General features: G+C 38.7%; 1 protein-coding gene across 6 annotated transcripts in view; it reads right to left on the bottom strand.

Annotated features, from left to right (window-relative positions):
- The window catches only part of SPATS2L (spermatogenesis associated serine rich 2 like), a 202,974-nt gene that overhangs the window by 45,501 nt on the left and 130,674 nt on the right, over positions 1-26,799 (bottom strand). For all 6 annotated transcript variants that reach the window (XM_055122610.1, XM_055122607.1, XM_055122608.1 and 3 more), the window contains exons 4-6: positions 23,001-23,109; positions 17,894-17,943; positions 15,086-15,332 (exon numbers count right to left, since the gene is read on the bottom strand). In XM_055122610.1, the coding sequence (XP_054978585.1) occupies positions 15,086-15,332; positions 17,894-17,943; positions 23,001-23,109 (406 nt within the window). The remainder of the gene's footprint in view (positions 1-15,085; positions 15,333-17,893; positions 17,944-23,000; positions 23,110-26,799) is intronic.

The following is a 26,799-nucleotide window of genomic DNA, read 5'->3' as shown; positions in this document are numbered from 1 at the left end:
GCTGTCTTCAATGGGGCTCCCTTAAAGGGGGCGGGTTGAGTTTCCCTCCCTGCCCCAAGCATAGCCCCAGCAGCCAAAAACCTCCAGAACCCAGTCACAGCCAGCTCAAGGCCACACTCCATACACTCAGACAAGCCTCACCCATGAAGAACTGACAGAGAAACCCAGGTATGAGGGACCCGTGGCTGAGCTCTCCAAGCTTGCTCAGATAGGGACTGGGCCTCCTACACCCAGATCCCCCATTTTCCAGTAGCTTGGCACACAAAAACTGCCACCAGCACCATGTCCAGAGACTATAAGACAAAGTTCCCAGAAGATAGCAACGTAATTTTCTTGGAGTACAAGGCTGCACAACCCCTTTATTTATTTTTTATTTTTTGTTCCACACGGCAGAGTCTGGCTAGCTACCTGTGACATATTTGATATGCCAAAAACAGTAACAACACACTCTTCATGTTCCTGGAGCAAGCAGATGCCATCGGGCTACACTAGCACACGACAGGGACAAATGAAGATGTTACTGGCATCCGCTTGAGCAAATCTATGAACAATGACAGTGATACAGTGATATATATAGTACTGCACTGTAGCACCGTTGTCCCGTTGTTCATCGATTTGCTCGAGCGGGCACCAATAACGTCTCCATTGTGAGACCTGTTTTTGAGAAACTTGTTTTTGGCATATCAAATATGCTACGGGTAGCTTGTCAGGCTCTGTCGTGTGGGCGGGATACTCTCAGTAGCTTGCCAGACACTTGGAGAGAGACAGAGGAATTGAATCCGGGTCAGCCACGTGCAAGGCAAGCGCCCTACCCACAGTGCTATGGCTTCAGTCCATATATATATATATATATATATATATACACATATATGTATAAATATATGTATATATACATATATATAATGCTTACTTCAATTTCTCAATACTGTTGAGGATTTTACTTCTATATTCATGAGTAATGCTGCTCTGTAACTTTCCTTATAATAATAGTCAAATTTTGTAATCTATGTTGTTTTTTCATAATATAAGTTGACAAACGTTCCTGTTTTTTCTATTTTCTGAACAGTTACTCAAGATTGCTTTGCCTCTTTATTTATTTATGTATTTATTTATTTATTATTTTTAAAATTTTATTGAATCACCGTGAGACAGTTACAAGCTTTCATGTTTGGGTTACAATCTCACAATGATCAAACACCCATCCCTCCACCAGTGCACATTCCCACCACCAATATCCCGGGTATACCCTCCCTTTCCCACCTTCCCCCTGCCTCCATCGCAGACAATATTCCCCATACTCTCTCTCTCCTTTTGGGCATTATGGCCTGCAACACAGAAACTGAGAGGTCATCATGTTTGGTGCATTATCTACTTTCGGCATGCATCTCCCATCCCAACTGGTTCCTCCAGCCATCATTTTCTTAGTGATACCTTCTCTATTCCATCTGCCTTCTCCCTTCTGCTTATGAAGCAGTCTCCCAGCTATGGGGCAAATCCCCTGGCCCTTGTGTCTACCGTCCTTAGGTGTCAGCCTCATGTGATGCTACCCTACACTCCACAAATGAGTAAAGTCCCTCTATGTCTGTTCCTTTATTTCTGACTCATTTCACTTAGCATGATACTCTCCATGTTTATCCATTTATAAGCAAATTTCATGACTTCATCTCTCCTAAAAGCTGCATAGTATTCCATTGTGTAGAGGTACCAAAGTTTCTTTAACCAGTCATCTGTTTTAGGGCACTCGGGTTGTTTCCAGATTTTGGCTACTGTGAACAGTGCTGCAATGAATATATAGGTACAGATGTCATTTCTACTGTACTCTTTTGCATCCTTGGGATATATTCCCAGAAGTGGTATTGCAGGGTCATATGGAAGCTCTTATTACCTCTTTAAATGTTAGAGTTCACCAGTTAGTCATTTGAGCCTGGAGATTTTAATTATGAATTTGTTTTATAGGTAGCACTGTTCAGTTTTTATAGCTTTTTCAATATACATTTGAAAAGCCTTCTTTCTCAAAAAACTTATTCATCAAACTTGTACATTTAATATAATCTATTACTTCATTTCTTAGCATAAAGTTACTAACATTACTCTTTGTTAAAATGCGTGAAGAATTAGATAAAGTGCTGAGTAGTATAATTGCATTTTCATTATTATGCAGTTCACTTTTTTTTTTTGCTTTTAGGGTCACACCCGGCAATGCATAGGGGTTACTCCTGGCTCTGCACTCAGGAATTACTCCTGGCGGTGCTCAGAGGACCATATGAGATGCTGGGAATCGAACCTGGGTTGACCGTGTGCAAGGCAAACGCCTTACCCGTTATGCTATTGCTCTAGCCCCTGCAGTTCACATTTTTAAATAATATTTCTTGTGAAGTTTTCCTTGGAGCACTAACATTTCGAAGGTATCATTGTATCACTGTCATCCTGTTGTTCATCAATTTGCTTGAGTGGGCGCCAGTAATGTCTCTATTTGTCCCAGCCTGAGATTTTAGCAGCCTCTCCTTACTCATCCTTCCGAATGGTGCTGTATTGGAGACTCTTTCAAGGTCAGGGGAATGAGACCCATTATTGTTAGTTTTTGGCACATCGAATATGCCATGGGGAGCTTGCAGGCTCTGCCATGTGGGCAGAATACTCTTGGTACCTTGCCGGGCTCTCTGAGAGGGATGACAATGTATATAAGAGAATATAAGCAAGTATGTTAAAACCAAACACATGTGTGCTGCTTTAGGTACATCAGTGGGCTAGACTATAAGATCCTCCTTCTAGGAGCTTTGTTTTATAGTCTCTGGATCTTGGCCGTTGATGAAATTACATGGCACTGAGGGCAGTTTATGGGTGTGACTGACAAGCTACTGGAAAATGGGGAATCTGGGTGGAGGAGGCCGAGTTCCTATCTGAGCAAGCTTGGAAAGCTCAGCCATGGGTTCCGTATACCTGGGTTCCTCTGTTGGTTCTTTCATGGGTGAGGCTCATCCAAGTGTGTGGAGAGTGGCCTTGAGCTGGTTGTGGCTGGGTTCTGGAGGTTTTCAACTGCCATGGCTCTGCTTGGGGCAGGGAGGGAAACTACCTGTTTCCCTCCAAGGGAATCAGCTTGGCACAGGGGCAGGAGATTCTGTGTCGTTGCTCTGTTTCAGGAGCTCTGTTTTATAGTCTCTGGATCTTGGCTGTTGATGGGATTATATGGCACTGGGGGCAATTTGTGGGTATGACTGCCAAGCTACTGGAAAAAGGGAAATTTGGGTGGAGGAGGCCCAGTCCCTATCTGAGCAGATTTGGAGATCTCAGCCACGGGTCCCCCATACCTAGGTTTTTCTGCCAGTTCCTTCATGCGAGCCTCACGCATGTAGGAATTTTGAAGGTACAATAATTAATTTAAAATATTTTTGAATATTCTACTGTAATGTTAATTCTTGAAACATATTTTATGGCTCAGTAAGAGGTTTATTTTGGTGTAAATGCCATTTTCTTTTGAAATTACTTGGTATAGTGTCCTAAATTAGATAAAATTCATTGACAGTATTGTTCAAATCTTTTACATTCTTGCTGATTTTAATGTTTTTTTCTGTCAATTGTTTAAAAACGATGATAAAATCTAAAACTATGTGGATTTGTCTTTCTTTCTTGTTCTTAAGAACTGGAATACCTGGGGCTGGAGCGATAGCACAGCGGGTAGGGCATTTGCCTTGCACGCAGCTGACCCGGGTTCAATTCCCAGCATTCCATATGGTCCCCTGAGCACCACTAGGAGTAATTCCTGAGTGCAGAGCCAGGAATAACCCCTGTGCATCCCCAGGTGTGACCCAAAAAGAAAAAAAAAGAATAGGAATATCTATTTATATTTCAGGTTTTTGAATCATAGCCAGCTATGGCAGGGGCTTACTTTTAGCTTGTTCTCAAGGAAAATCCCTGGCAATATTCAGGCGACCATATTTGGTACTGGGGATTGAGACCAGGTCAGCTGCATGCAAGGCAAGTCCCCTACTTGCTGTGCTATCTCTCTGTTTTGTACTTCTCTTTAGTTCTATCACTTATTACTTCATGAATTTTGAAGCTAAGTTATTTGGTGCACATTATTTTAGGATTACTATGTTTTATGGGCAAAGTTTATTATTATGAAATGCTCATTAATTCTAATAATAGTCCTTGTTCTGAAATATTGGTCTGATTTTAATATAGCAACACTGACTTTTTTACGTTACTGTTTGCATAGTATACCCTTTAATGTCTGACTTGTCTCTATCCTAATATCTTACTTTGAAAATTTTTCTCTTGACAATTTACAAAGAAGTCAAAAGCATAGAGGAAAGCAACTCTTCAACTACGAAAACTAAAATGTCAGATTTAAAAATAATAAAATTAGACCACTATCCCAAACCATGCACAAAATTTAACTTAAAATGAACTAAAGCTTGGGTGTTAGACTGGAAACCATAAAATACACCGAAGATAACATTAAAAAACCCACACAGGACAGTGATTTCAGTAGTCTCATTGGAAACTTGATTTCAGGAGTAAGTAAAATAATAGCAAAAATAGACAAATGGGATGACATAAAACTAAAAGGCTTCTGCACTATAAAAAAAACAACCCCCCACCTCTACCCCCCACCCCAGTGAATGAGTTTCTGTTACAATTTTGAGGTGTGTCATCTCATTGCTTTTCTGAACTGGTTTTTAAGTAATTGCAGGAGCTGCATAGATAATACAGGGTAAAGCTCTTGCTTTGCACACGGCTGAGCCTGTATAGGGTCCCCTGAGCACACCCAACTTGCTCCAGTATGGCCAGGTACTGTCCAAGTACTGTTCCCGCCAAAGTAATTTTCTTTTGGTGACATCTTTTTATTCTATGTTTTAGCTTAATGTATACATCCTAAGTTTATCACATTGTCCTTTATTAGTACACTACTGCCTTATGCGTGTCATAATAATACAACAGCTTCATTCCATTTACCTAGTCCTATAAATTATATGCTTATTTCATATATTTCACATATTTCATTTTACAATGTCATATCTATATTTCACTATATACTTTTGCCAGTTTGTTTAATGGTCAATTGTCCTTTAAAAAATTAAGGGAGAAATATTTTCTTTTTTAATCCGTGTATTTAACATCTTCAGTGTTTAAAATTTCTTTTAGCAGGTACAAATTTTAGTCAGTATTATTACTTTCAACCTCAAGAATTTTACTTAGTTTGTGGTGTGGAGTAATCTCAACTTTGTGTACCAAAAACATCTTACTTTACCTTCATCTTCTAGAGGGTTATCTTTTCTAGACATATAAATCTATAGTGGCAGCCCCTCTCCAATTATATTTTAAACTTGACTGTTTCCTCATCTTGTTTCTCATGAGACGTCAACATTAACTCTGAAAATTGCTCCCCTCTTATGCCCAAAAGTAGAGAGAGAGAGTATGGGGAATATTGTCTGCCATGGAGGCAGGGGGAGGGTGAGAAAGGGGGGGGAATACCCGGGACATCGGTGGTGGGGAATGTGCACTGGTGGAGGGGTGGGTGTTTGATCATTGTGAGATTGTAACCCAAACATGAAAGCTTGTAACTATTTCACAGTGATTCAATAAAATAAAATTAAAAAAAAATTTGCTCCCCTCTAGTGTCTTCCCCATCCCACCCTCTGTTCCTGCCTCTGAGCCAGGAATTGCCCGCCCTTTAACACTGCCAGATGTAGCTCCAAAACAAAACAAAAAAGAAATATGACAAATTTTAAAAGGATAAAATGTAGTCATTAAAATTGTTTTTAAGGAATATATAATATGAAATGGTGTTCGCAATATCATGTTAAGTAAAGTAAAAAATGCACATATGGGAGCTAGAGAGATAGTATAGCGGGTAAGACACTTGTCTTACATGTGGCCAACCCTGGTTAGATTTCTGAGTGCTGCAGGTATGGCACAAAGCTTTCCCCACCAAAAAAAAATAATCCACATATGGTCTAATTCTTGTGAAAAATATCCCATATATCTGTGCATTTAGATAATTCTAATATAAAACTTATTAGTGATTGATTCTGGGAGGTAAAATATTTCCGCCCTTAAACCTTAACAAGAAAATCTTCAAATTTCTTCAACTAGTAAGGCCTTAAAATAGTAAGTCCTATTGAACCCAGAAACACAAAATTCATAAACACTCTTACAAAGGTAATATAGCAACTTAATTTTTAACAATTAACCTACATTTCTCCAAGTATTTTTATCACTAATTATTCAAATAGAGACCATGATAAAGGCCCGTATGAGTGCTGCAAAATTACAAACTGCAGGATTACAACTTTAATAATTGTTATGAACAAAAGTACATAGTATTCAGAATCTATAAATAGCATAATTTATCTACGGATATCAAAAAGGAATTTTCCAAAGAAGTAACAAGTAAGCTCCCCTGAAATGACATAAGTTAATCATATGAAGAGGCAGGAACATTCACGGCAAGCAGAGAGAACGTTTAAGTGAGGAGGCAGCACTGAGTGCCAATTATCCATCTTTTGGCTCTAAATCCACCTTTATTTGGGGTCTACTTTGTGATACTGGAAATGTTTCTGTAAACAATTCTCTTTTGCAGGCAAGCAGAATGCTAGCAATGCCAGTAGGGGCAATAAAGTGACCCTGCAAGGAGATAAGGACAGGATCAATACCCTTCTCTCCTAGGTCCTGATCCTTCATTATTGATCGAGGAACTTTGCAGGGAAGCTCCAGATGCTCTCAAGTCATATACCCTGCCTGTCCCCGCCTCCACCCCTCCCAAAGGGAGTGCCTTTGAATAGGTCCGTTAAAGCTGAATCCTACAGCAATGATAATCTGTCTTCTACAGAACTGCCTATTAAATGCACTGCAATGAGTTTGTTCTCTCTTTCTGTCTCCTACCACAAAACTGCACATTCCTGATAGCTACACGATCTTCAGAACTGTATAAAAGGGCCTGCCCAGTCTTGGTTCTTTTATAGTCCAACCTTCTGAGAGGTAGAAGTTACCCTAACTAAGTCAGTAAAGCCCACTTAGTAATTCCTCCCCACCTACTGTTTCAGTTAGCAAATATTAATGCTAAACTCAGTTCATTCAAACATCCAATGTGGTTTCTGTTCCTGTCTTGAGCCTGACCAATAGGCAGGCTGGACTGAGGAACCAGAATAGAAAGAACAGAACAGGTATATCATACAATAGGCAGGAGTAGGATACAGGGATCAGACTATGCTGGACCTGGAGGTCAAGGTAAGATTTTTGGTCTTTATTTTAAGAATTTGGGATGGAGCGATAGCACAGTGGGTAGGGTATTTGCTTTGCATGTGGCGGACCCGGGTTCGATTCCTCCATCTCTCTTGGAGAGCCCAGCAAGCTAACGAGAGTATCCCGCCCACACAGCAGAGCCTGGCAAGCTCTCCGTGGAGTATTCGATATGCCAAAGGTAGTAACAATAAGTCTCACAATGGAGATGTTACTGGTGCCCGCTTGAGCAAATCAATGAACAACGGGATGTCAGTGATTCAGTGATTTTAAGAATTCAGAGTTGTGTTTAGAAAAGATTGCAGGGCAGAGAATAATTCAGAGGGGAAAGAGAGTATATGCTAGATATAGTCCACTAGTGAGTGGATGAATTACTGTGACAGCACAGGTAAAAGAGAAAGGTGATTTTGGTGGAAAGACAGTGAGAAGCAGATGGATTATACAAGCAACTAGAAGTGAAAACCTGGAGGACTTAGTGACATATTCAAATGAGACTGACCAGAAAGGAAGAATATCATGGCTGAAGCCTACATTTCTGCTTGCACAAAAGAGTAGATGGTATAGTAAGATCAGGAACACTAAAGAAAGCTAAGACCAGGAAGTGAGATCATGAGTTTGTTTTGAGCATGTGGTTGAAATACTTTGAAATGTCAAAGTAAAAATGTCTAAATAGCCTGGATGGGAAAGATGAATTTGTGAGTCAGCTTACATAATTAAAGCTAGCGTATGGTTGAAATGATCTGAAAGGAAAGTATAACTATATAAGAAAGAACTCAGAATTAACCAAGCCTCTAGGAGATTCAACAACTAACAGCTTAGGTAGAGAAGAACAACCTTGAAATAAACAGAGAAACAATGAAGACTGAGGAGAAAAATGTAGAGGGTGTGGTTGTCATAGAAACCAAAAGGAAATACAGGAATATTAAGGATATAGTGGGTCAATGGTGTTAAATATTGCTGAAAGGAAAAAGCAAAATAAAGACCAAAAATTTCTCTAGATTCAACATTGGTAAATGAAAAGGGGGGAGAAACTTATTTGAAGAGATGAGATTGTAAACTACAATGAGCTGTTTGATAAATAGGAAATGAAAAAATAAGGACAGTAGTAAAGATAACTCTTTTCTTGTTTTGTTTTTGGGCCACACCTAGTGGTGCTCAGGGCTTACTCCTGGCTCTGTGCTCAGGGATCACTTCTGATTAGAGTGATGTCTGAGTGCCACGTCAGGGTTGTGCAAGTCAAGCACTCTACTCGCTGTACTATCACTCTGGCCAAGAAAATTCTTAAGATGTGACAGAATAATGGTCTGGTAATGAGGTCCCAAGGAAATGCTTATCACATTACAATTATTGTCCACCTTGATTTGCAAGTTTCATATTCTTTCTATCTCTATATGACAGGGTAATTAACAGATACTCAGAGGAACCAATTACTTTGGAACAGATCAAAACACATTTTATGTGAATCAGTCTTGTCTTGTAATAACTTATCAAATACCTTATTTCATTCAAATCTTATGAAAATTCATCAGAGGGTAAAAAACTGAAAACAAATCTAGTTTTCCTATATTGTCCTTACCAGGTTTTCCTTTGTAAGGTATGTCATTAAAATCATTAAAATCGTTTCAGGTTTATTTATAACAATTATTATACATAATAATTATAGTAACAAAATTAACAGATTATGTTGTCAACGATATTAGATGTAACCTGTTTTGAATTGTTTCACTGAATCTCCAAAGTAGGCTCAATTCTCATTGCACTTTATGGTTACTTAAGAACTATTCAAAATCTTTAAACTTCTTTTGGATAGCATCTTGTTCTCTGTAATCTGAGCAATCCATCAAATTAAGTACCTGAGATCTTGTAACTGAAATCTAGTCAACAGGTATGAGTGGAAAAGAAAGCATCAGTTATTCAAAACTCAATTGTTTAGTGCTTTTGCTTTAGGCTTGCAGTGAGTGGTTTGGAATAAAAATACCTGTATGTTTTGTATTCCTTCCCCTCATGCCATGACCTGTTGTGCCTGGCTCTTTCTCTTTTACCTTTGCCATACAGAGAAAGGAAACAAAGCAGTCATGGAAAATCCCACCTAAGGCCTCCGTAATGTTACCTGACACCGTGATGCTGGAAGTGGAGATGAGAGTTATGTCCAAGTATTTTGATGTTGAAATAATAATTAAGGAGTGACAATAATGATAAGTTGTACCCTGTATGCTTTAAACTAGGAATTTCAAGATGCGTGTTCATATAATAGTTCATATAAAAGTCTGTTGTCTATATTAATAAAGTATTATATCTTAAAAAAGTAAATACATATGGTTATAATTTTATAATAGTCTCAAATAAAGTCCTTAATTAAAGTTTAAATAAAATTTGTTGTTTAGACCGATATAATCTTATGGGCTTGAATAACCATGATCTCCTCTGAGACCTTTATAACATTTATTATATTCTCTATCTCAGAAACTAAGTTGTATTCTGGTTTATTATGTCCATCTCTTCCACTCCAGTCTCCCGCCACCTCCAAAAAGAATGTAAACTCCAGAGTGGCAATTGTTTTTATTTTTTTTTGTGGCAATTGTTTTTGTGCTGTTTCTTCTTCAAGAATTTGTGACACAAGTCAGATGCTTAAAAATTTCTTACTAGCTAGAAAAACAAATGATTTGAGGGTTTTCTCTGAGATGCTGTGTTAATCTCTTTATGGACCTCTCTGCTCACCATGATCTTACAGAGTGGAGATTAATTTTCTGTTTTGCAGGTGGGGATGCTGAGATATAGAGGTTGATTTGTCCCAGGTCACACACCTAGGAAGTGACAAAGCCAAGATTTTGATCCAAACAAATCTAATGCTAAAGCCTTTGTTCTTAGCCCCGATATTACATGGCTTTCTTTCATTAGCTAGCTGGCTCCACTGAGATCTTGGAAAGTATCCATTTGGCTTTACTATGTAAGTTCTAGGCAAGCTGCTTTCTTCTTATTGATCTTTTCTAATCTTGTGGGCCAGTATGGAGTTTAGAGAAGCAAGGGATATAATCTTGAGGTCAGTGCCAACAGCAATCTCAAATAGCCTGCTTAGAAATCTTATAGAGAGACATACACCATGAAATTACTGTCAGACATTCTGGTGAGTTGTTTTTATGCCTTAAAAAAAACCAAAATCCAAGAGGACATAAGAGGAATAGGACCCTTTCTCCCCCACTTGCTCTCCTTCACTCTGAGATTGACAAAGTGGTTCTGTGCCCAGCGGGCATGCCAAAATGGAGAATGTGCTCCTGCTCTCTGGTGCGGGGCAGAACAGTCCGGGTTGAGAAGGGCACTGAGAGCAGCAGGAAGCCTTCTGTTTAAGACAAGGAATAAGTGACAGTAAAGCTGGCCTCCTAGGATGTTCTATAAGAGGATAGGACAGAAAGGAAGTCTGCTGAAGTTGGAAAGAGAAGCTGAAGCCAAGGAGAAACCTGCCTCTAAGTTTATCTCAGTGAAGCTGGTGAGTGACCCAAATTCTGCTTCTTTCCTATTCATTGGGAAGTTAGATCTAATGGGAGATAGCAAAAGGAATTGTGCTGGTGGGAGAAAGATAATATAAGAATTTGAATTTCTATTCTGGCCCATCTGGTGATCAGCTGCTAGACATAAGCAATCTACTTAAGCGAGAGCAGTGGCCAGAGAGATAGTACAGGAGTTGTACTTCCACAAGGCCAATCCCAGTTTAATCCTGGGTACTACATAAGGTTTCCCCTGAGTACTGCTAGGAGTGATCCCTGAGCACAGAGCCAGGAGTATATCTTGAGCACAGCTGGATGTGGTCTCCAAATCTAGACAGTTAGTTGAGGCCTCAGGCATAGAGGCATTTTGGGCATTATTTTTTGGTAAAACTCAATTCTGATCTACTTCTTGCCTAACTTTCTAGTTGGACCAATGACGAAAAAACCTGATTATATTATGTAAAAAGTCTAATTTAAGTAATTACTTAAAATTCTGAAATATAAGAAAAAATACTCCAAGGCATAAAAAAAGTAATTTTTGCACTAAGTTTTAACAAACTCCTAAACTTCTAATCTATATGCTGACATGCAGCATTGTCCCACTCGGCCGTGCTATATTTACTGCCTGAAATGACGATGATTTGGGTGGTTATTTTTCATGTAGGAAGTCACACTAACACCCCTGAACCACCTGCATATATCTCAAAAGCTAACTTTTCCATTACCAGAAAATGATTATGTTTCAAATTTTCAAAAAGAGAGATCTTGAATGTCAAGGTGTTACATAAAGATAAAACAGGCGTTCCACATGTGCACAGCCTGCTGCCCAGCTGGGCATTCAGGGCTGACTTTCTTAAATCAGTTCGTTATTAGAAAGCTTGATAAATGCTCATGACTAGCAGACTGGAGATTTCTTTTAGGCTCTTACTTTGAACCAGCAGAAATACAGACTATTATTATCTGGCATTGTTATGATTACTTCCCCCCTAAATTTTCAATCACATATGTATTTTTAGAAGTTATGGAGTCCTTCCAACATATGCATAAAATTATAAGGATTTGAGGCAGGGTTTTTTCAAAGAGAGTTACCCCAAGGTGTGGGTTGTTTCCTCAGCTTCTCGATCTTGAGGGACCTTGGTTTCCACCTCTAAAAAATGGGGCAGTAAGAGTAAAGGATCATTCATATTCTTTTAGTTCCAAGAGACAACTCAAGTGGAGTGCAGAATGTACAAGACCTCAATACTTGACCATGAGCTACCTACGTAGAGGCCTCAGAATTTACAAGGGACTGTACAAACATTTTAAAGTTATTTGATACAAAAAGGGGATACTGACTACTTGATGAACCTATACTGTCTTTGAGAGCCTGTTTAAAGGTTCTAGCTGGGAGCGCAGCTACTTACATCCCTCAACTGAAGAACGGCCGACCTCTATTCGCTAGCACGCAGCTTCAGGAGGGACACACATGGAAAGGAGGAAGGGGACACCTGCCTAATCAGCAAGATCAGCTGAATCAACCCTGGCGATCAATGGAGTAACATATGTCACAGCTAGATCACCCTTACATCTGAACCTTCAGTATCTTTGGGAAGGAAAAACAAAACTGTTATAAACTGTGGATTAGAACTATGAGTTGCTAATAAAATTAATAACTAACTTTAAGAGGAGGATTCCTTTGACTTTGCAGAAACATCTAATTCTTTCCATTACCATAATTTATTCCTTAACAGAAATTTTCATGAAGCATAGATCTGGCATGAAGCAGTGACAAATAATAATGAAATGCCTCAGTTTCTTCATGCTCAGCTTACAAAATCGAGGAGGTACTAGGTTGGTTCTATGTGACAAAGGACAATACATGGAAAGCTCCATGTTAAGGTTTATAGAAGTCAAGTCCCCTACTACAGAGAATGCACGGATGGGCACTTAACTTTCAAGGCAGCCATCCACTATAAAGTAAAGCATTTTGGTATTGCATTGCTCTTATGTCAACACTTGATAGTTACCCAAATTATTTCAGGAAGAAGGTATAAATTATAAGTAAATATATATGCTAGGCTTTTAGTCTATGATTGATATCAAAAGAACAACTTGAGTAATTACATTTTGAAAGTAATTCATGTGAAAGCAATAACAAGTAAAGTTGGGAATCTGCCACTCAGTTATTTAATTTCTTTTTCCTGTCCTAGTTATAAATCAAAACATTCTCAAAATTCTGGGTATAGTAAAAATTGGTTTTAAATATTCCTGAAAAATTCAGATTCTAAACATAAATTGGTTATATTTTGTTGCTTTTTTGTTTTTAAGATATCATTGTGTGATAAGAATTATCTGAATTACAGCCTTCAGTTATAAAGGAGTATTAGGTAAAACATTTATGGAAGAAAATTAGTGCTTTATGAACCATTTAACAATTTACTAATGTGTTTTCAAAGTGAAGTACAAGATGTCACATTAATGAAAATTATTTAGTGTTTCCTCCACTGCTTCCTCACTGATATTTTGCTTTCCATGTCTTCCATGAGACTGAGTTCTCCCAAGGCAGGGTGCTTATTGCTTACTGTAGAACTTCAGGTGAGCACTGCATGGAGAGAGCTGACAGGCAAAGCCAAGTTCTCCCAGCTCTGGTCTACTCACCAAGTCCTTTCCAGAGTCGCTACTGTGTGGGCCCATCTCCACCACTGTTCCCATGGTGCCTCCCTGGGTCATTGAAATGATGGGGCAACTCTTTGCCTATTATTCAAAGGGGTAAGAGTGTGATTCCCCCGCAGCCATGACAACCCACAGACTTGGGATCTACTGTGTTTTAATTGTGCAGTGCTCTGTATGTAAGAAAAGTTTTACAAGTCACTAACTCTATAAACTCCGGATTTTATAACTAGAAGAAATTTGGGAATCCTCTGGTACTGTGCTCTCACAGAGGGATGCCTCATAGGAGCAGGTGTTTTGAAACTAATGGGATGTTTAAAATGTATCAAAATGATTGTGTGTTTTGGGGCAGGGTGGGGGAAGTAGTGGATTGCAGGATGTTGAATGACTTACAATCAGAGGAATCCTGCACAACAAAGGATTACTTGTATGCTGAACTATCTCTTGTCCTCTTCATCAACTTAGACATAAACACAGAGTACCCTTGTGTACAGTTCACCTATGGATTTCTAAGATTTATGTAGAATCTAAAGTCAAACTACTGCATAAATTAAAAAGTGCACTTCATGGCACTCAGAACTCTACCAAGAGTTTTCCACCATGTGGAAAAACCACATGGCAGCCTCACCAGCAGTCACGATATGTGAGTTGACAACCATCAACTGTGACAGTCTGCATTGTGGCAGCTGGATTTACAGTGATTTTGCGCCCATAAAAATATACTTATTTAGCTCTGACATCACTTGCTAAATTTAAAGAAACAGTGACCACAAAAATCCAGTGGACTACTGTGTTCTTTCTTTTAAGTACAAAGTGATTCATTGTAAGTGGGTGTGAACATCTGACTCCTTTATCAGGCTGTCTATTTCAGCTGTTCCTGAATTTCTTATATTTTCACTTTCTGGTGATTGCTTCTAGGTGTATCATCTTTTCAGATTTGTTATAAAAGTGAAACACTGGGTCAGAGAATATTGAAGATCATTGATCTAGATTCTATTAGTTTCCTGGTTTGATGGAAACGCAATGGGAAACTAAGGATGAAATGATATATCCAAGACCATGCAGTAGTCTCCTGTAGATTAATTAATAGTTAAGGAAAAATAATAAACACCCTTAATTCAAATATCCTGGAAGGTTATGTTCTGTCACATAAAATACCAGGACTTAATTTGGTCTACCTATAATAACATATTTTTTGGGGGGTATGGTCTCTATCCGGCAGTGCTCAGAGCTTACTCCTGGCTCTACACTCTGGGATCATCACTCTTGGTGAGACTCAAGGGACCATACTGGATGCCAGGGATCAAACCCAGGCCAGCCACCTGCATGGCAAGTGTCCTACCCACAGTATTATCATACTGGTCCCTAACATTTTTTCTTATTATCAATTATTCCTCTCTTCTCCCAGCAAAGCTATCTAGAAAGAAAATCTCTTAAAATTGGAATTTCAATCTTCTTAATAATCCTGATACATCTTAGAACATGATTTTTAAGGAAGGAAGGAAGGAAAAAAAAAACAACCTCTTCTGACTGAACATCTGTTTCCTGGCACTGTGACATTCCTTCTGGACCCCACACTCTGCAGGAAGACTGAATCCATGTACACTGGAGAAGAACAACCTTTCACTTCCAACAATCTCTTCAGGCACTGTGACCGCCCTAAGGGTTCCCTCTGCTCTGATGTCTTCCTAAATAATTTAGGAACTACCGACCTGTGACACCAAGGAGAGCCTTGGAAGGTTCCTCAAGTATTGAGATCTTTTTCTCACGGGAGATAAGGGTTGGCTTCTCACTGGCAGAGTCAGTGGATGAGCTGTCCTTCTCACAGCCATTCATGTGGCCATTCTGTATCTGTGGTGGTGCTGGGTGCAGGGACCCGGCTTCCGGTCGCTCTGTCTTGTCTTTAGCATCTTTGTTACTCTGATGCTGCTTGGACTTGCTTCTTTTTCTCTTATTGTTCTAGAATGGGAAGCAAATGGGAAGTTGGTATTATTCACCTTGACATGGAAGGTGAATCTGAAAGATCAAAATGAGGTATGTCATCATGGTTCTTTTCCCAATATTGTAAGGGAAGGGGTAAAAACATAAACGTCTTTATTAACTGCTCAATTACTGCACATATCTTCTCATTAAACTTGCATAAACAACTGTTACCTCACTAACATACTCATCAAAAAGGTTTTTTGAAAAAAATTACAAAGAAATATCTTAAACAACTGAGACAGTATTTGAGTGAACTGAGGTAATCCACACGATGAACAATATAGTAATGTCTTGTTCTGAAAGCATCTGGATTCTGTTATCCTGTCACTGGAGAAGAGCATGCACTTCTGGTTGGGAAGCAGGGAAAGAAGGAGGCAAGAGCACAACGAATGCTCTGATAGCCTGGGGAGGAAGAGACACGGGGGGGGGGCAGGAGTGGGGATTGATATGGGAAAGGCAGGCAATTTCCTAGCCAAATAAGGTAGTAGAAGGCAGATCCCCAAATTTCAAGGTGGGACTCTATCAAAAAGGTGTCAACCAGCCGGGTAATTCCTGGGATTGCTGCCACTTTCTAGGAAGTCCCAGCCAGCCACAGGACTCATAATCAGATCTATGAATATTTAAGCAGGACTAAAAACAGCTGAGGTACCATGCCAGCCATATCTGGGGCCACCTCGACCTGAACTGCATGGCCGGCCTCTGAACTGAACAGCTGTAACTGAACAGCATTACAAGACATCAATTTATTGGCACCAAAACAAATGCACAAACTTGCATTTTTGCAAGTGAAATTTCTTAGGCCTCAATGTTCATAACTGAATAGGGTTTCACTGCCTCTCTCCATTGCCTGAATGATCAATATTTAGTGACAGTAGAAAATTAAGATGCTGTCTCTATAGCATGAATGTTAACTTGGGTTTTGAACTGAGGGATATAGTCAATGCACTTTAAACAAGCCCTTACTGTGCAGGCCTTAATCACAACAGGTAACTGGACAGACCTGGTCCTGCCTGCTATACAGGGGAGTACCAGTTGAGCTTACTTCTTCAAAGGAAGTTGAATAACAAAACAAAACTATTTCTTTTTTCTTAATTCTTCCTGTTTCCCTTCTCTCCCTTTGAAACCACAATCATGTCTGAGTAAAGGCTCCCCCTTTAGGTGAGACAGGAGCTGTTACTGGGTGAGTAACATCCCTCCAGATTCCCCCCCTACCGTGCCCCTTAACCTTCCCACCCCCTTTCCCAGTTACTGGGCTGGAGAAACCATGTTCCCACTGAACCTCTAACAGGGAGGTTCAGTGATGAGTCAGTTGCTTCTGCTCTTTATTTCACATAGAAAAAAATTAAGATCCAAACCACACATCTAAAAAAATTTTCCATGTAAGAGTAAATACTGCTTTTCAATCACTTACAAATGGTGTTCATCTCAAACAGAAGTTTGGGAAACTATGATTAAAGATAAGCAGAGACTGTTAAAGATGGTGGCATTCAAAAGTTAAACAAACTCCAAAGTCTACATGAAACTCAGAGGAGAAAAACAAAAGGAGGGGGTAATGGATAGTTTCAATGATTTCAGTAATCTCGAGGTTTTATGAAAAAATATACACTGCTATTGTTTTGTTTAAAAACTATTCTCAGGCCTGAGACCTTTCCTCTAGGGGAAGTTCAGACTGGCCAGACTGGCATATGATATCCTGGGAGACCCCAAAGTTGGCCTTGCAGGGAAACAGTGGGGTAGGCTGGGCACTGGAAAGAGAAGCTGCTCAACTTTTTTTTTTTTTTTTTTTGTGAGAGTCACAAAACAGATTACAGGCCCAGAGCAAGAGAGCTGTTCCTTAACATGCTGATGAGCACATTCGTAGACCAGGAAGGCGTGTGAAGGCAGCAAAAGGCCCGTGTGGGTTGGAAGTGGACTGAGCAGACAGAAAACACAGTCATCTGAATGGGGCTGAGTCAGTTCTCCTTCCCCCTCTCTGGGAGCCGACTGCCAGGCCTCTCAAGCAGGGAGATCAGGGCCTTCCCTTCCTTACTAGGTTTTTTTTTTTAACCCCTTCCCCCCACCTTCCTTACTAGGTTTTGAGGGCATTTTCTTTCCTTCTCTGATTAAAGCTATAGCTCAGAACTCAGGATGACCTTGGACAGATGCCTGAAGTTGAAAAAAGCATGTGGCAAATATATTGAGCTTTTCAAGCATCTTTAGAACACTCCCCCCCACTTTTTTTTTCTTTTGTGCTAAAGGATATGTTCAGGCAAGTCAATGTTTTAAATCCTCTGAATTCTCTGGCTCATCTCCCTTAATACTTAAAAAGAAATACTCTGGAACTTCCTAGGCACACCTGGTAGTTAAAAATGCTGAACAGAAAACAAAGGCATCAGAGTGGAGGGCCAGTCATTTCAGAGGGCCGTGAACCTGGCAGCTTTCTGGGTGTGCATATTAACATCAGTGGAAGCAACATAAAGTGTGGGCAGCCTTTTTATAATGACAACATCATGGAAATTTTGATTGAAGATGTAATTTTCAATCAATATTAATCTTACCTTCTTTTTTCCTGTCATATTCCATTCTTTTAGAACTTGAATTGCACTGCCTAGATAAAGATAAAAAATATTCAACATATAGTCACAGAATAAACTACCACATAAAATTCAGCTCCATTTTTTATCTTGGTAGCAATTTTGGGGGGATGTTTCCATGTTTTGATACATCCTACCTTAATAAAATGTCAGTATCACTTTTTTATTTTCAGATTTTCACCTAATTCACTGCATGATCTCAGTTTCATCAAAATATTAAGCCTCATTCCATGGAGCTCTTTTTCTTTTATCATTATGTTGTCTTGGAGAAAAAGGGATATATCTGGAGAATTTTCTGATAGCGCCATTGTCACAGGTAGAATTAAAACTGTTCTGTTTGCTATATGAATTAAAACACCTATAATCTTCCAGACCAAAGTTGGGATTTTGAATATTATTAATTGTGTGAATCATAGCTTTATTGGGGGTTATTCCTGCTCTTTTTCTGCCTCTGCTTTTATGTTCACAATTTGCAGGGTGTAAGAAAGGCAGATTATAATATGTTGGTTTTACTCTTGTCAATGTGGATAGGGATGTGATGTGGTCTTTGCAAGGCTTCCACTTTGAAACAGGAGAAGTTCCTTAAATGACAAGTTGAGCCTCAGGTTATGTCAATGTCATTCACATATATTTGTGGAACTGCAGGGATCAGAGGAAAAGCCTGATCTGATTAAGTTATGAAATTATGCAAAAGAAAAGTTTTACCACCAGTCAGCTAAAAATAGCCATTTCCACATAGCCTAACAAAGATCTTCACTCAGTCCAACTAGGTTGAAGGTAATTTCAACAATAAGTTATTGGTAATGAAAACTAAGTTGTTTTTATATAGAAATAGGTACTTCTAAATGAGTATTTCTCAAATGTATTATTTTTAAACATTTTTAAGCATTTTATTTCACACCTTATAGGAATAGCTCTTAACAAAGAATATGTTGGCTAAACAGAGATGAGTTTCAGGCTGATCTTTACACAAAAAATTTAAAATCAGTAGGATACAAATTATTGAGTCTGCTGTAATTGATAGAAAAGCAGGCCATAAAGCTTAGACTGATGTTTAAATAGGTTAATTATCCCTATCTGTTCGAAGTTTCCAATTCGCTCTTTTTAGGCTTGAGTTGTATATACTTGAAATAATAAGTCTGTACTTAAGAGTAAGCTATAATTCAGATTTTTTATTAACTGGGCTGGTCTTTCTCTAATTTTCCCAGTGAATTAATGTTCACAGAATTTTTCTTTTGAAGAACTCCAGGAAACAATTTTCATTAGGTTTTTTAGTAAGTCACTCGAGTGGCTAATAATCTTTAGGGTACTTCTTACTTATAGAAAAACTTGTTTTCTAAATAAAATCACATTAAAAAATGTTAAATACTCTTCTTTTTAATCAGAGGAAGGAGACAAGTTGCTTACTGCTCTCAACTGCAATATTCAATTATTCTTCTAATTTTCATGTTTTGACATAAATTCTAGTTGCAATTTAGACAATGAGCTTTTAGAGAGTAATTCTGAAGAACTACCATGTTTATAGAGGATTTTTGAAACTGCTATTATTAAATTTTAATTATACTGAAATTACTTGGGAGATTTTTTAAAGCTGCATAGATACAGTGCTTTTAATGTGCCTCCTAAGTAACTCCTAACAGATATTTGTGATTCTCAGTGGTTGTTAAGGACATTTCCTATTGGAAACTAAATGAGATTAGGTTTCATGGCAATGAATACATTTTTTAAAATAAAAAGTCTTATAGCTGGCAAGGAGAAAATACTAGGAATGTTGAATTCAATAGTCAATATGATGTTGAGTAATGTACTGTATGCATTTGAGATGTAAAGATAACCCCCTGAAATTCTCTAATGCTGTAAATCAAAGATACCGAAAAAATACAAAAAAAGACAAAAAGTGGGGGCTGGAGCGATACCACAGCAGGTAGGGCGTTTGCCTTGCACGTGGCCGACCCAGGTTCGATTCCCAGCATCCCACATGGTCCCCTGAGTACCGCCAGGAGTGATTCCTGAGTGTAGAGCCAGGAGTAACCCCTGAGCATCACTGGGTGTGACCCAAAAAGCAAAAAATAAATAAACAAATAAAATAAAATAAAATGAAAGACAAGAAGAAATACAAAAGATCTGATGATATCTACTAGTTTCTGAGCATCTGTGCATTTCATCAAAGTCACTCTGTAACAGAAACTTTCTTCAGGGGACAGTCAGTGGGGAACTTAATTCAAGTGAAGGAAGTTTCCAGAGTATATATCCTCTTCTCCTGGCTAACACTTTTTCCTTGCAAGTGATAATGGCAAGTGGAACCTAAAAAGGCAGTTTAACTAAGCCAAGATGTGCATATTTCTTTCCCCCAATTAGTTTTTTATGATTTTTTATGATTTTGAGACAAACTGTAAGCACATGCTGCACAATCACATTAATATTAAATTCTCTCCTATTTGTTCTTATGACTAAAGGTTATCTGCTGGAATGTATGGCAGGGGAAAAAGTCAGAAACTTGTGTACTCTCTACCTGCAGGTCTAATTTGAATGATAATCATTTTGAACCTAATTAGGATACCTTACACCTTGATCAAGGAGTTCAAAATGCTAACATACTGCTTGATGCCAAGACCTTGCTGAAATAAAATTACACGTGTCAAAAATTAGGAAGATTATTCTACTTCAAGGACAATAAATAAATCAAACCATTCTTAACTAATCAAGTATCAGTAGGGTAAAACAGAGAATGTGTTGAGAGATTTTCCCTGGTGGTTTCAGATTAGTCCTTCAGTTCCATATTTACAAAACAAACTGATACCTGGACAGAAGATAAATGATAATAAAAGACAGAAATGAGCTTTATGTTTATAAATGAAACTTTAATTTCATTAGGAAAGGATAATTAAAATTTACAGGATAAACATATTCCTGTGACATTAGATTTCATGATATCATTAACAATGAGCTGTTGAAAAACTTGCCTTTTGTTTTTCAAGAAAGCAAGAAAGTTCTAGAGGGAGAGAAAAATGAACTGATATTCTGCCTAATTAGGTAATTTCAAAATCATAACAATATAAACTGAAGAACAAACCCTCTTAGATGGCACAAGTATAACGTTCAATGACTCTAATCACAAGGACAAGTAGTTTTACCCTGGCTGAAGCACTGAGAAAACTTTCCACACAAGGATGAAATGCATTATCCTTCATTCACAAGGACACCTGACACCATCAAATAAAGGACAATTCTAATAGCTACCAGTAGGCAATGGCATTAATAGTATTATAATATATACCCTTTAAAAACTAGGTACAGTTTGTCTTTTTTGTTTGTTTGTTTTTGGGTCACTTACGTTGATTTTCAGAGCTTACTCCTGATTCTGTACTCAGGGATCACTCCTGGCAGGGACTGGGGGACCATATGGGGTACCAGGGATCGAACCTGGGTCAGCTGTGTGCAAGGCAAGTTCCCCACCTGCTGTACTATTTCTCTGACCCCTGCCTTAAAATTTTTATTTGTTTAGGTGATAATTAAAAACAATTATTATTATTTTTGTTTATAATACTATAAATGGGCTGGAGTGATAGCACAGCGGGTAGGGCGTTCGCCTTTCACACAGCCAACCCGTGTTTTATTCCTCCGCCCCTCTCGGAAAGCCCGGCAAGCTACTGAGAGTATAGCGCCCACACGGCAGAGCCTGGCAAGCTACTTGTGGCATACTGGATATGCCAAAAACAGTAACAAATGAGTCTCACAAATGAGAGACGTTACTGGTGCCTGCTCGAACAAATCGATGAGCAACGGGATGACAGTGACAGTGACAGTGGTAATACTATAATAATGGTTTCTCTTGAACGTAATTCCAAAACCACGTCCATCATCAGTGTACCCTTTTCTCTCCCTCAAGGAACTCAGCCCTCCTTGGGTTCAAGGAACCTAATCTCCCTCTCACCTTTCCCCTACCTCCCCCACTTCAAAACTCAATTTTGTGGGTCAGTTCCCCCATTATGCTGCCTTTGGACTTTTGTTGCTACCTTGCTGTGTAACTTCCAATCTCACATATGATGAGGCAGATCATTCTTTATCTGTCCCTTTCATTCTGACTTCATTCAGTATTATGCCCTCTCGTTTCTACATTTTGCTGCAAAATGCACGATTTTGTTCTTAGAGCTGCACAGTATTCAACTGAGTATATATACCACAACTTTTTGATTCACTAACCTGTAGTTGGGCATTTGGATTGTTTTAATATTGGATACTGTACTGAGTACAGAGATGAACATAGGTGTGCATATATCCTTTTGAATGAATGTTTTTGTATTTGGGTGATAGATGCCAAGAAGTGGTATTGCTGAATCATACGGGAATTCTATTTCTATTTTTTGGGGAAAATCTTCATATTTCTTTCCTTGAAGGTTGAACCAGATGACATTTCCACCAATAGTGGATGAAGGTTCCTTTTTCACCACTACCCTACTAACACTATCAAAAAATTTCCACATTTTTTAGTATGTACTATTCTCGTGGTATGAGATGGTATCTCATTCTTGTTTTGGTTTGCATTTCTCTAATTATGACTGATGATGAGCATTTTTTTATATGCTTGTTGACCATCCATATGTTATCTTTAGAAAAATAACATCTGTTCATCTTCTCACTCAACTTATGAATGGGGTCACTGGATTGTTTGTTACTAAGTTTAGTGATCAGAAGTATCTTTAATCAGAAGTATCATATGCAAAAAAATACATATATTATGTGTATATATGGTTTTAAAGTCATGTATATTTTTATGAGAAGTAAATATTTGTAAAGAATTGGTATTCAATGCACTGTAGCACTGTTGTCCCATTGTTAATCGATTTGCTCGAGTGGGCACCAGTAATGTTTCCATTGTGAGACTTGTTGTTACTGTTTTGTCATATTGAATACGCCACAGGTAGCTTCCCAGGCTCTGCTGTTCGGGCGGGATACTATCGGTAGCTTGCCGGGCTCTCTGAGAAGGATGGAGGATATGTTAAAAAAAAAAACATAATGCAAAGAATATTTAGCTCTAACATCTTCAGGTTCAGGGCACATGAATACTTACCATCTACGAAGGCTTGTACTGCTTTATCTACATTAAAATCAAATTGTTGTAGCACCAGAACTATTTCATTATTGCTTTTGTTAGGAACAACTGATCGAACTGCGTATATCTGTAAAGAAAGAGAAAAGTAAATTAATGTTGTTTATCTATGAATCACTCATTAGAGAGAATTATAACTATGAGAAAGGCATTTGAAAAGCCAACTAATCTTTTTTCTTGCTCTCAACCACACTCAGGGCATTTCAGACCAGTACAAAGACATCCTGGTCATCCCCTTGACACCTTTTAATTTGTGTACACATTTCTACAAAGATCTACTTGTTAGGAGTATAAGTAGCGAGTGTGAAAAGCGAGCTCTGGTCTTGCCTTTCACTCTCCCCTGAGATGACTGACACCTACAAGATGTGAGCTCAGTGGGGACACAGTCTGCTCTAGCTCGGGCTCTCCTCACCTCTAGCTCAAGAGGTGTCTGTGGAAAACTTACAGAACAGCCTCATGCTTCAATTCCTCTTGTCTGCACAAAAGAGACACTTCAAGGTTCACAGAAGTATGCTGGGAAACTCCCTGACCAGAGAGGAAAATGCAACCAATTGTATTTTTGAAATGGCCATCAGTCATGATATGGAAAATATTTCTAAACACGTTTCTGAAAATCAAACTTTTAAAACATAGCAAGAGTAAATAAATAAATAAGAGCTAATATTTATTTCAAGAGTTTAGGATAAGAATCAATTTTTAATAATCTATGTGTATTTCTTAGTTAAACTGAGCATGTATTTCCTTCTTGCCTAATAAAATCACTTACCTTCTCACAGAACTTAATACTGTTACAGAATATTCTACATATTTGAACAAAACCTGGCTTACTACAATTTCTATCAAGTGTTATCTATTTGTTTATATATGACTTGAAATTCTTCCCCCAACTCCCCACATTTTATACTTTTTAGTTCCCATATTAAAAAAGTTAACTTGCGATGTAAGTTCTTTCTTGATTTTACAGTAAAAAGTGTTCTTAATGTCTATTGTGTTATAAGGCACAAAAGTTCCAGAAACATAATAATTAGAGGAGGAACAATACATTGGTCAGATGATCACATCAAGAAATACATAGGCATTGTGATAAATGCTATAAAATCATTTGGCAGGGAGACTTCACCTTAGGTAAGCATGCTGAAGAACAGTGAGCAGACATGTATGGAAGAGTAGGTAAAGAAAACTACACGAGGGGGGCGTTCCCGGCACGCCTTCCGCTCAGAGATGAACCGGGAGCCGAGGCACGAGAAGCAGACCCTCCGCGCCTATTGACTGTGATCCTGAGGTCTCCTAACCCATTTTGGCACCAGAGTGGATCCTTGCAGCCATCCATTTTGACTGTGAACTGAGCTAAAATATTAGAAACCCAAAACCGCGCGGCCGCTATCGTGGCCGCGCGGACTTAAAGTCTTCACTCTTAGCAATCAAGAGAAATTATTAGATGATGCCTATACAGCAGGCCTGATTGTTGGGGAAAATTTCCAATCAATAATAGTGAGTTCTGTATGGAAATATGGAATGTACTCAATATATATAGAGAATAATGGGAATATCATTAGCTACTTGGATGGGGGTGGGGTGGGAGGGGGGTGTATTGGGGTTCTTGGTGGTGGAATGGGTGCACTGGTGAAGGGATGGTGGTTTAATCAGTATTTGACTGTGACTTAAACCTGAAAGCTTTGTATTTTTTCCCTTTTTTTCACGGTGGTTCAATAAAATATTTCTTAAAAAAAAAAAGAAAACTACACGAATAAATAACAAGGCACAGGGCCAAAGAGATAGCTCAAGGGACTAGTGTGCATGCTATGCATGTGTGAGCCCTAGGTTGGAGTCTCAGGACCTCATGATCCTTTGAGTACTGTCAGGAGCAACCTTTGAGCACGAATAAGGGGATATCTTCAGGTGAAGAAGGATGTTGCATAGGGTGGAGTTTTTAGAGTATAAGAAGAGGCCAGAGTGGGCAGGAACCAAATGGTGCAGGGCCTATAAGGTCACCCCAAATAGGTCTTAGGACCAACACCCAAGGACATTAGAGACAAGGGCCAGGAAGACTGCTCCACAGTTGGAAGCTTGCCTTATGAACTGGGTGAGAAGGCAGCTGAGACAGAGAAGGGATCACTAAGTTGATGATGGTTGGAGGGATTACTCGAGATGGGAGATGTGTGTTGAAAGTATATAAAGGACCAAACATGATGGCCTCTCAGTATCTGTATTGCAAACCATAATGCCCCAAAGTAGAGAGTAAGAGGGAAATTGCCATAGAGGTAGGGAGAGGGGTCGGATGGCAGGGCGGGGGAGGGATACTAGGACACTGGTGGTGGAAAATGTACACTGGTGGAGGGATGGGTATTCAATCATTGTATGACTGAAACTTAAACATGAACGCTTTAACTGTAGCTCACCATGACTCAGTAAAAAGCAAAGCAAACAAATAAAAAGCCCCAAATAGGTCTTAGGATTTATTTAGTTTTTAAGGTTCTGAAAATTCAGTCTTCATTGTAAGAGTGTTATTCTTGTTTTGCATGTTATTGTTTTCATGTTATTGTAGAGCAAACTTACAGAAGAGGAACACATAGCAGTCCAAGGATATCACATAAGCTTTTGGGGGAAAATCACTGCTATTTGGATTAAAACACAATGTGGCAGAAGCAGTAAATAAGTGTATATTTCTTGATTTTCTGTAATTCTCAGCTACTAGTTGGGATGTCCCATAATAGTGTCAGAATATAGGCAGGTGATGAAAACCAGTTCTCTGAATTCAGTGAAACCAGAAAAACATGATCTTTCAATAGAGTGTTTGGTCTGCATATGGTGGCCTTGGGCTCAATCCTGAGTACCATCTGGTCCCCAAGCAATGCCGGTAGTGACCTTCAAACACAGATTCCAAGTGTCCCCAAGCAATGCAGGTGATGACCCCAAACACAAGACTCCAAGTAAGTGCCCCTCCCCCATGACTTAAATCCTGAGAACACTTTGGCATGACCTTGTAGGCGTAGCATTGATTCCTGCTCACCCTGACCTATACCTATTCTTGTGCTCAGAAACTTCACCCTCTGTACCCTTCTTACTAAATCCTAAATTCACTCTTTTTGAAGTTGTCATTAATTGGGCTAGACTCTCAATCTCTCTCTCTCTCTCTCTCTCTCTCTCTCTCTCTCTCTCTCTCTCTCTCTCTTCTTCACTCACTTTTTTCTCTATCTCCCTACTGTCCCCAAACTCAAGTCTTTGTTTCTTTTAAACTGATTTTTATTAAAAACACTGTGATTTACAAAGTTGTTCATTATATAATTGTATCAAGCATTTAGTGTTCCAAAACCATCAGTGTGACCTTCCCTTCATTGATATCTCCAGTTTCCTTGCAATTCCAACCTACCCCCTTTGGCACATAATTTACTTTATATTGCTTATTCCAGCAAAACTTTAAAAACTTGCAAATAGAATGATCAGAATTAGTAAGAGCCAATTAGTGATTACTATATGATTTTAACCTATGTAAATAAGAAAATTAGAACCATTTAGCACAAAATAAAAACATGCCTATTATCACTTACATATACATGTTTTTAACTGTGGAATCTAAAATTTACTATATTAAATTTTATTTTATACTTGGATTTTGTTATGGTAATAATCATGTCTCACCTGTCATTAATAACACCTTTAAGCAAATTCTGTGTTAATATATTTTGGAGTTTACATGGAATAGGTAAGGCCCACATATGTAAATTTCCTCCTTACAACCTCAGTCTTTCTTCACTACAGA

Source organism: Sorex araneus, chromosome X (assembly GCF_027595985.1).
Source record: "Sorex araneus isolate mSorAra2 chromosome X, mSorAra2.pri, whole genome shotgun sequence".
Taxonomy (NCBI): domain Eukaryota; kingdom Metazoa; phylum Chordata; class Mammalia; order Eulipotyphla; family Soricidae; genus Sorex; species Sorex araneus.
The sequence above is the reverse complement of the archived record's forward strand: the minus strand, read 5'-3'. Positions and strand labels throughout refer to the sequence as shown.